Consider the following 10,940-nt stretch of genomic DNA (forward strand, 5'->3'; position numbering starts at 1 on the left):
GGTAGAGATAGATAGATATAGATAGATAGGTAGATCGATAGGTAGGTAGGTAGAGATAGATAGATAGATAGATAGATAGATAGATAGATAGATAGATAGATAGATAGGAAGGTAGATAGATAGGTAGGTAGGTAGATGATAAATAGAGATAGATAGATAGATAGATAGATAGGAAGGTAGGTAGGTAGGTAGATGATAGATAGATAGATAGATAGATAGATAGATAGATAGATAGATAGATAGATAGATAATAGCAATATGTAAGCCAAAAAGTAGTATTTGTGCCATTTCAAGGGCTAATTGTGAGGGCTTGGCATGTATGCTTGTCTGATTGGACAGTTTGTCAAGGGTTTTTATTGTTAGTATACGTTTTTTTTTTACTGTTTTTACTATCTTTGACTTATTTAACACTGTATTGTATTAACTAATTGTTGTATGATGCCTTGAGTCCCAATCGGATTGGGCGACATAGAAGTCAAATGAATAAATAAATAAAATAAATAATACTACATTCTCACCATTCATTCTGACGTGAGTAAAGGGTTGTTTGTTTTGTCACACTAAATCTTTCCATTCCTTGCAATTCCTGCTCTGGGGCTGCACCCCTCAAATGCTGCTCCTTATACAGTAGTCCCTCACCTATCACTGGTGTTACGTTCCAGACCTGGCCGCGATAGGTGAAATCCGCGATGGGGAATTTCTCCTCCTTCCCAGATCTTTCTACAATCCCAAGCACACCACCGCTACCGCCAACCACTAAGCGCGCCTCCAAAGACTGCCTTCTTGGCACTGGCGAGGCGGGTTGAACGAGGGGACGGGCCTCCGCCGGAGCTCAGTCCCCACCCCGCTCATCATTCGCCCAGCCGCGGGCTGGTTGGCTTGTCCTGTATCTGTGCCAACGCTGACTTCAAAACCCGCGATGAAGTGAAGCCGTGGTGGGTGAAGCGCGATATAGCGAGGGACTACTGTATTCTTATAACCCAAGCCCGTTTCCTTTCTGGCTTTGATGAGAGCTCTGGAGCTGCTTAAAACTGCTCCAAAAGTGACATTTTATGGATTTATTTTAAGGGGCGTGTGGGAAAGAGTTTACCTCTTCCAATAAGGGACTAGAAGTGAGCATAAAATTTTGTGCGCGTGGAAACATAAAACAGAACCTATTAGTCCACATGTCACCTAAGTTATTTTTCTTCGCCTCTCAAATCAATTCTAATGTTTTGGGGTTTTTCCCATAGTAAAAAGCAGAAAGCTAAGAAAACCACGTATCCCTTTCCCTGGAAGGTCCTGGGAAGGACGAATAGAATAGAATTGAATTGGCCAAGAGCGATTGGACACACAAGGAATTTGTCTTTGGTGTAGTGTTCCCTCGATTTTCACGGGTTCGAACTTCGCGAATAGCCTATACCACGGTTTTTAAAAAAATATTAATTAAAAAATACTTCGATGTTTTTTCCCTATACCACGCTTTTTGCCACCTGATGATGTCATATGTCATCGTCAAACTAATAATTTTTGCAAATAACAAAAAAAAATAATTATTGTTAATAAATAATTATGTTTATAAATATTAGGATCACTAAGTGTCTTATTCAATGGTGAGTACCAGTAATAATGATGAGTAAATGGTTGTTAAGGGAATGGGAAATGGTAATTTAGGGGTTTAAAGTGTTAAGGGAAGGCTTGTGATACTGTTCATAGCCAAAAATAGTGTATTTACTTCTGCATCTCTACTTCGCGAAAATTCGACTTTCGCGGGCGGTCTCGGAACGCATCCCCCGCGGAAATCGAGGGAACACTGTATATACTCTGTGTACATAAAAGGAAAGGGTGGGAGGAGGAAGAAGAGGACAGTCGCTGCCAAAGGAAGGAGGTTAGGTGAGGGGAATTTTAAAAATGCAAAACTTTTAAGTTTTTTAAAAAAGAGGGACTCTGAGGCAATGAGGAGCACGCGCCTCCCATATACCTGGCGTGAGGCTGCCCCCCATACACTGCGCCAGAGAGAGAAATCCAGGCGGGTGAGAGGGCGGAACCTTCCAGTCCTTTGACCAAAAGGCGGCTGCTGCTGTTGCTACCTGCTTCCTCCCCATGCTGAAGGGCTCCCCTCTCCTCTCCCTCGCTTGCTTTGTAGCTTGCGCCTTTCCTTCAAAGATGTATTTATCAAGAATCATGAGGGACAACACTTAATGATTGTAATTTTCTTGCTGTCTCTTCTGCCAGTCACCCACAAGCTTCTCCATCACTTCATTTGATGGTTTTTGGAGTCCCACTTCAGGCAACCCTGGGACCAAAATGTCCTTTCTTAAGCGAATTAAGTCAAAGTAGAAGGATGTTCCTTTCTCAAAAACACTGCAGACCCCCACTCAACAAGGGCGCTGAACGGAGTTGAAGACCCCGGCAAACACAATAGTAAATCCAGCCTGGGAGTACGTCCATGGAGTTTCTGTCATCCAGGTCATGGTTGACCCAAAGGTGCTTTTTCAAAGAGGCAACTCAAGACTTTCCTGTTTTTTCTGTGAAGAGGTTTTGCTTCTCATCCCAAAAGCATCCTCGGCTTTGAGAGCAGCAGCTTCCAGTAGAAGCCGAAGAAGCTTCTCGGATGAGAAGCGAAACCTCTTCGCAGAAAAACCAGAAAACAAGGGCCTTCTCCCTCACCTTGGGTGTCCCATAACGTATGGTATGCTTGTATGGTTTTTTACATGATGGGTTTTTAGATGCTTTAATTATTAGATTTGTTACACTATATATTTTTTATTATTGTTGTGAGCCGTTCCGAGTCTACGGACAGGGGTGGCACACAAATCTAATTATTATTATTATTATTAAATTATAACCAGCGAACTACCAGGACGAGTCATTGTGGGGGAAAGAGAAGAAAAAAACGCCATGAGAATTGAAACACGAGACAAAAAAAAAGGCACATTTTAATATTTACAAAGCATAGCATTTGGGCCAGGAACGCACCCCACACATCTATAGAAATTCTCTGCTCTTCCCTTTTGCTTGGGTCACCCTACAGCTTTGCAAAATGGCGGCTCGCACCCCGGTTTTTTTAAGTATTTCCCTCAGCTTTTGATATTGGTTCAAGTATAAAGATTCAAATTTGCATAGTGTCTTTGATCAGCAAAGCGCCTCAGGCGGCCATCTTGTCTCGGCTCAACGGCCCATCCCGATCGCCCCTCGCGAGGTTTCGGCCGCCATCGTCCTTATCTTTTAGCTGCGGCTCGAAAAGAATAAAACCTCAGGTTTGTTTTTTTTTTAAAGCAGGAACTCTTAGAATATTGTCAAGAAAGTTTTAAAAATGTAATACTGTTTATTTTTGCTTCAAAAACATTTTTCAGCATTCTAAACATACAAAAAAAACCAACGTAAATGTTTGTTTGCAAATTTTTTCTCCCTTTCTCTTCCTGTTTTTCTTTTTAAATACAGAGGCGTTTTTTAACTCTTCTGCACCTTCCCCCTCAATTCTCACTTTTAAAAGCGGACGGTGGAAGGAGACTTTTACAGCTCTGGTTAGGGGGGGAAAGAACTACCCCGCTTTAAAACGAAAAGGAAAAAACGAAAAGGGAAAAAAAAAAAAGAATTCATAACAATTTTTTTATCTTTTTATCTCATGCCGGCTGAATTCCCCCTCCCTTTCCCCGTTCTTTCAACAACTAAGAATGGCCGCAGAAATGCTATTTCACTATATACAGAAAGACAACTTTTAAGCTAAATGTACGCTCACTGTAGTGTAAATTAGATCTACTTTCGTGGTGCACGCTTTGAGATATGGCTTTTTCGCAAGGGGAGGGGGGGAAATAACCACACAAAAGAGGCTTTCACCCCCCCAACACCCCACTTAAAAGCCGTCCCCCCCGCCTCCCCCTTCTCGGGGGGCTCATCAAAGCATGAACTACAAGAATTTGTCTAGTTTTTACAAACTATAGATATGTACAGTTTATAACCCAGGATTTTTCTAGCCAATAACCATATAGTTAAACACCACCTTACAAATTAAAAAATAAGATGCTTGAAACATTTTTAAATGCTTTGTTACACCGACAGGAAAAAAGTGCACAGAGTTAGGAGAACACATTTTAAGTTTCCATTTTTCGTTTCTTTCTCTTCCTTTTTGTTTTTAAAAATGTTTGGAAATATGTACAACTTTGTTACACAGTCGGGAACCCCAGAAGAGGCTCCCTAGCTACTGAATGTAAACCAGGTTAAACAATGGTGGTTTTTTTGTTGTTTCCCGCTTTCTGCATTTTTCCTTAAAAGAGCGTTTTTATTTATTGACTTCCAAAAAGGCTACACAGTAGATTGTGATCGAAAAAACCAATTTTTTGGGGGGTGGTAAATCTTAATAAAGGACAAATAAGGAGGCGCCCTTCTCAAAGCGAGAGGTGTGCCGGATTATTATTATTTTTTCTCTATTCCGAATGGTGCTTCCCCTACTCTATGGTATTCACATGGAAACAAGGATTATACAACAGTTTTTCATTCGTCGTCTTCCTCTTCCTCCTCCTCCTCATCTTCCTCATCCTCTTCGTCTTCCTCCTCCTCTACTTTTTTCCGGGCTGCTGCGGCGGTTTTAGCCGCTGCGCTCTTCGCGCCATCAAATTTGCCTTTAGACTTGTAATCTGCAACATCCTGTAATATTCAAACAGAGAAAGTTTAGTTTGCCTTCTGCAGCAACAACACCTCGCTGGCTTTTAACGGAGTCGGAAGGGATCTTGTAGGTCATCTAGTCCAACCCCCACACACAAGCAAGAGACCCTGTACCACTGCTGACAGGTGACAGTCCAATCCCTTCTTGAAGGACTCCAGTGATGAAGCTCCTACAACTTCTGAAGGCAACATCTGCTCCACTGGTTGATTGTTCTCACTGTCAGAAAATTCCTCATTGCTACGTTGATTATTTCCTTGATCAATTTCCATCCATTATTCCTTGACTGGCCTTCAAAAATGGCTTTGAAAAATATCCTGAGCCCTTCTTCATGGTAGCCCCTCAAATATTGAAACCCTGGTTATCATGTCTCCCCTGGTCCTTCTCTTCACTAGAGTAACCATGTTCCTGCAACCTTTCTTTGTATGTTTTGGCCTCCAGTCCCTTAATCATCCTGGTTGCTCTTCTCGTCTTCAGAGAGGGGTGGCATACAAATCTATTATTATTATTATTATTATTATTATTATTATTATTATTATTATTATTATTATTCTAGAATCTCAACATCTTTTCAATAACGAGATGACCAAAACTGGATGCAGGATTCTAGCTGTTGTGGTTAGCTCTGGCCCAGCTCATGCCCCAAGAATTGTGGATGTGGGGGAGACATCCACATGCTGCAGGCCTGTTTTGCCCCCGGTTGAATCTGCTGATGAAGGCTCCTCTGACCAAGAAGACATGAGTGACAGGGAGGAGGAGAGTGTGGCAGACAGCTCAGAAGGAGATCAATTCTCTAGCTCCTCCTTGGATTCAGAACAAGAGTTAATGATACAGCCACCCATGCGGAGAGCGATGCATAGGCAGCAACAACTGAGAGATTATTATCAAAGAAAATGAGGCCACCTGTGGTTGGGTGGGGCTGTGGTCATTAGTGAGGCTGCTATAAAGAGTAGCCTGTGGGTTTGGCCATTGTGGAGGATTATCTGATCGTTGTGTTTCGTGGCTGCTTTACTGACTTGTACTTTTTGTGTGCTGATTTTCCCCCGCTTTGAAACTAAACCAGAGCAAAGTGTGTTTCACTTTTTGAAAGAAGGACTCACAGCTGCAAGCTAAGTATCACAAAACTGATAAGGGACTTGTACAAATTACCAGTTTGTTTGGAGACGAGGGCTCTTTGCTATACCAAAAGAGGGCTTGGTTTAAGTGAATTTTCGTTATAAAGAACATTGTTTTGAATTTTCAAACGTGTGTGTGTCTGAAATTTGTACCTGTGAATTTTTGGGAGGATTCTACCAGAGAGCCCGACAGAACACTAGGTAGGGTCACACTAAGGCTTTATAGAATGGTATTAGTACTTCCTTTGATCTTGACTGTATCCCTGCTAATGCAGTTTAGAATTGCATTGGGTTTTTTGTTTTGCTGCTGCTGCACACTTCTGGCTCATATTCTGCTGGTTGTCCACCAAGATTCCTCTGAGAGTTACTGCTATTAAGCCTAATTAAATCTGGGTTTAAATGGCCGAGCCAAGGCATGGCTGGTTTATTTACAAACTTTTATTCGCTGCATTCAAATTGCCTGAATTTGGAAATGGAAGGACGCTTCCGATTCCCACAAATGGATGGAGTTGGCAGAGGATGGTTAAATGCATTGCTTAAAAGAAAACACAAACACAATACTTTTTGTTTCCACTTGGACTTTGTGCTTGAGGTTTTAGAATTTAGAAAATAGAGCTGGAAGGGACCTTGGAGGTATTCTAGTCCATCCCTCTGCTCAAGCAGGAGAACCTATAAAATTTCAGAACTAATAACTGTCTAGTCCCTAAAAACCTCCAGTGTTTTAGCACTCACAATTTTTGGTGGCAAGCTGTTCCACTGGTTAATTGTCCTCCCTGTTAAGAAGTTTCTCTTTAATTCCAGATTACTTCAATCCTTGATGAGTTTCCATCCAATTTTTTTGGCCGGCCCTTCAGGGCTTATTTGTGGCAGCCTCTCAAATATTGGAAGACTGCTATCTATGTCACCCTTAAAGTCTTTTTTAGACTAGGCAAACCCAAAACCTGCATTTCATGATTAGATAGGTTTCTTGTTATAGAAATGGCTGGTTTATGCTACTATGTAAAAGTGAAAAGTTGAGGTTTGATGCTATTATCTTAATCCACTGCACCAAATGGATTTGGAAATCTATGCCTTCTTTCTTTTTCCCCTCTCCCTCATTTTCCCAATGTTTTCTTTTCAATTTTGTATTATAAACAAATAAAAATACCCTTGAATTTGCTCCGGATGCCAGAAACCAATGCTTGCCAGCCACGCGCTAATCAGAGTTTCTGCTAACTATCTAACCCAAAATAAAACTTAGAAAAAATGCAAAAGATATTTAGAAAGTTGTACTTCCCAAGAACTTTAGGGTTTCCGCTTGTTCTGTCAACACAATTATCCTTAAACCATGCCACAGATTCCTTGTTGTTTTTACAACAGATGACTGCTTTTTAAAAGCACATTTAAGGGCTTAATTCTTTTAGCAGAACTCGGGAGGCAAAAAAAATGGTCCATCATATATCAAAAACACATTCCTGTCTTCACTAAATTTAGGGAGTAAAAAAAGAGTCTGTTAAAGGTTAGAAATTCATCCCATGACTTGCCCGAAAGCTTCTTACATGGGTTGAGTTAAAACATTTCTGATTTAGTGTGGGGAAAAAACCCATGCATCTGTTGGGACACTTGGCTAAAGATTAGAGGAACACTAATTCTTGCAAAAAATGGGTCCATTTTTTGCAAAAGTAGAGGACATGGGGGCGGGGCTTCGGGAGGCCAAAAATGTCTATATTTAGGGTACAAGATGCACAGACATTTACATCCTTTTACAGGGGAAAGGTGCATCTTATACTCCAAAAATATGGTAATTAACTTGGCTTGCACATCTTAGCTGGGGTGTGGTTTCTTCCTCAATTGTTTTGTCTGCTGCTGCTGCTTCTTGTGTAAGTGCTGGCAATTGGAATTCGCTCCAGGCTACTCCAAAGTTGCACCAAGGAGGAAACAATATCCCAATCAAGAAGCCACACCTCAACCCAGATAACTTTCCCCATTGCACTGACTATGCTACCCAAGCAGGTAGTGAAAAGTCTGCAGGAAACACCCAAAAAATACCAAGAGCCCAACCCTCTCATTGGCTCATGAGGGAAAAAACAGAATACAAACCCCAATAAATGCCAGTTCAGAGCAGCTTTTAAAAAATTACTCAGTACTTCCTGGGGGGGATTTATTTATTTTGTATAAATATTTATTTATTTATATATGTGTGTATACACACATATATACACATACTGCTCAAAAAAAATAAAAGGAACACTCAAAACAGCACATCCTAGATCTGAATGAATGAAATATTCTCATTGAATACTTTGTTCTACACAAAGTTGAATGTGCACCACAGCATGTGAAATTGATTGTCAATCAGTGTTGCTTCCTAAGTGGACAGTTTGATTTCCACAGAAGTTTGATTTACTTGGAGTTATATTCTGTTGTTTAAGTGTCCCCTTTATTTTTTTTTTAGCAGTGTGTGTGATGGCAGGAAAAGAGTGGGAACACCACAGTATAGATTAGTCCTATTTGCAATTTAGAATTTTTTTAATTAAAAAAATGAAAGATCTTGTTTGAAAGGATCTTTTTTTATTATTGTTGAATAATAATTGTTATTATTTGTTGAAATTTAGATTGGTTTCCCCCACTACCTCTCTGGATTTACCTGAATGGAATTATCGTGTCGCTTCTGAAACTAACAGTGCAGAGAAGTTGCACCATGGAAGTCTTAATTTAAAAAACAAAATAAAACCATTGAAATGCCGGTTTACCATATATATAGGAGGCTGTATAGACCCTGAAACAGGCTTGGCTTGGATGCCTTTGTTAACCATCAAGACACATTCGTGTCCGACTCGAAACACTTTTTCCTCTGCTCCCCTTCTCCATATTGTACACGACCATTTGCCGCACACAACATAAGATTGTGATTCCAACAGAAGAGAATATTTGTCGTTCAGGGTTAATCGGTGGTCTCCTTGGTACTCTGAAAACATGGCAGCTTTCTTTCAGACATCTAATTACCCAACTAGTTAACATCATCAGTGCTAGAAGGGAATGGCGATTTATGGAACAGATGAGAAGAGAAGGGCTATGGATTCCTTGGTGCTCTCTTGTGAGCTTGGTGGTTTTCCTAAGCCATTTAGTTACCCAACTAGGTAACACCATCAGCGCTAGGAGAGAATGGGGGATTGTGGAGTGGAAGAGAAGGAGAGGAGCTGGTGCTCTGAGCTTGGTGGGGGGGTTTTTGCTAGACATTTAATTACCCAATTAGGTAACATCTTCAGTGCTAGAAGGGAATGGTGTTTGCTCTTATTCTTATAATGCCACTACTGGCTTAGTGGAATATTGACAATTCCTCAATTGGACTGTTGTATACTTGATGGTAAGCCCCTAGTATATAACGAGACAGCAAACCATACACCCTTCTAGTACTGATGATGTTACCTAGTATGGTAATGAGATGCCTACAAGAAAGCCATCAAGGACCCCAAAATATAGTGATTAAACCAGCATTGCACACACCTATTCTTAAGATTCGCTCCACAAAAGCAAGAATTGGATTGGCTTGTCTCAGCCTGGCCATCAACTTCTCTCCCTGTACCAAAACTACCCACAGGGTGTCCAGGGGGGGAAAGCATTTTGAAATTCCCTGAATCCCAGCGACCGATTAGGTCCCACAGAGTTGGCCTTCTCCGGGTCCCGTCGACTAAACAATGTCATTTGGCGGGTTTCCAGGGGAAGAGCCTTCTCTGTGGTGGCCCCGACCCTCTGGAACCAGCTCCCCCCGAGATTAGAACTGCCCCCACCCTCCTTGCCTTTCGTAAACTCCTTAAAACCCACCTCTGCCATTCAGATAACTTCCCCAGGCCTATACTGTTTATGTATGGTATGGGTTTTTAGCTTTATAATTATTGAATTTGTATTATATATTGTTTTCTGTTGCTGTGAGCCGCCCCGAGTCTGCGGAGAGGGGCGGCATATAAATTTAATAAATAAATAAATAAAATCTCCCTGTAACTTGCGATCTAGTTAAGGCGTGGCCGTAGATGACGACATACCAAATGGCTAAGCCATGGAGAAATATTGGTAGTTATGCTCATTTTCACAAATTCCCTGATATTTCCCGAACTGCCGATTTCCCCGATTGCTGGACACCCTGTTACCCAGGAGCCTTCAGAAGCAACCTCACCTTCTCATATTTCTCCTTCAGCTTGCCGGCTTTGTTGTTGTAGGGCTGCTTCTCGCTGTCGCTGAGATTGTTCCACATTTCGCCCAGCTTCTTGGCTACGTCTCCGATGGAAATGCCTGGGTTGGTGGACTTGATTTTGGGACGGAATTCCGAGCAGAACAGGAAAAATCCAGACCTGGAGGGAAGATACGGGAGAGCTGAAATTGGTGGGAGCGGGTCACGAGCTTTGACATAAAACTACGGTAAGGTGGCTTGACCAACAATGGTTTGCTTCTAAGGAGGCAATGTAAGAAGGGTAACGAAGGAGTCTCAAGTTTGCATGCCTCTTAGTCTAGTTTCTGGCACAGTTACTGAGGACTACCTGGGAATCAGCAAGAGATCCAGAACCCCACCAAAAAACTCCCCAAACACATCATGGTTATAGTTCATCCCTTTAGCAAAGCGAAACCCAGAGTTTCCAACATCCCACTTAAAGCGGGCAGGATAAATGAGGACAATTCAACTTTAACATTTAACCTGGTTAGGAGAGTTAAGAAACCCAAGTTAGGAATTATCTGTTTTAAATCTATTTTATTTTTTTTAAAAAGAAGACAGCCAGGCCTGATTTGAGAAGCTATCCTTAAGTAACACTAATCCAGCTGCAGGGAATAAAGGCCCTCTCTTATTTTATTTTATATTATTTATTTATTTATTGGATTTGTATGCCGCCCCTCTCCGCAAACTCGGGGCGGCTAACAACAGTAACAAAACAGTATAATCCAATACTAAAAACAGTTAAAACCCATTATATAAAAACCAATCATACATACAGACATACCATGCATAAAATTTTAAAGGCCTAGGGGGAAAGTGTATCTCAATTCCCCCATGCCTGGCGGCAGAGGTGGGTTTTAAGCAGCTTACGAAAGGCAAGGAGGGTGGGGGCAATTCTAATCTCTGGGGGGAGTTGGTTCCAGAGGGCCGGGGCCACCACAAAGAGGGCTCTTCTCTTAGCGCCCAAAACTGTAGCATTCAAAAACATCTGGATGGA

At 41.5% G+C, this 10,940-nt stretch overlaps 1 protein-coding gene across 1 annotated transcript; it reads right to left on the reverse strand.

Moving 5' to 3' along the window:
* Positions 1–3,287: 3,287 nt before the first annotated feature.
* On the reverse strand, positions 3,288–10,275 carry HMGB3 (high mobility group box 3). The gene is made up of 2 exons (XM_070759937.1): positions 9,911–10,275; positions 3,288–4,626 (listed from the first exon to the last, which is right to left on the reverse strand). Exons 1-2 carry the CDS (start codon positions 9,986–9,988, stop codon positions 4,474–4,476), a joined length of 231 nt encoding a protein of 76 aa, XP_070616038.1. The 5' UTR covers positions 9,989–10,275; the 3' UTR covers positions 3,288–4,473.
* Between the last annotated feature and the right edge of the window lie 665 nt (positions 10,276–10,940).

The sequence above is a fragment of the Erythrolamprus reginae genome, chromosome 8, assembly GCF_031021105.1.
Source record: "Erythrolamprus reginae isolate rEryReg1 chromosome 8, rEryReg1.hap1, whole genome shotgun sequence".
Lineage (NCBI taxonomy): Eukaryota > Metazoa > Chordata > Lepidosauria > Squamata > Dipsadidae > Erythrolamprus > Erythrolamprus reginae.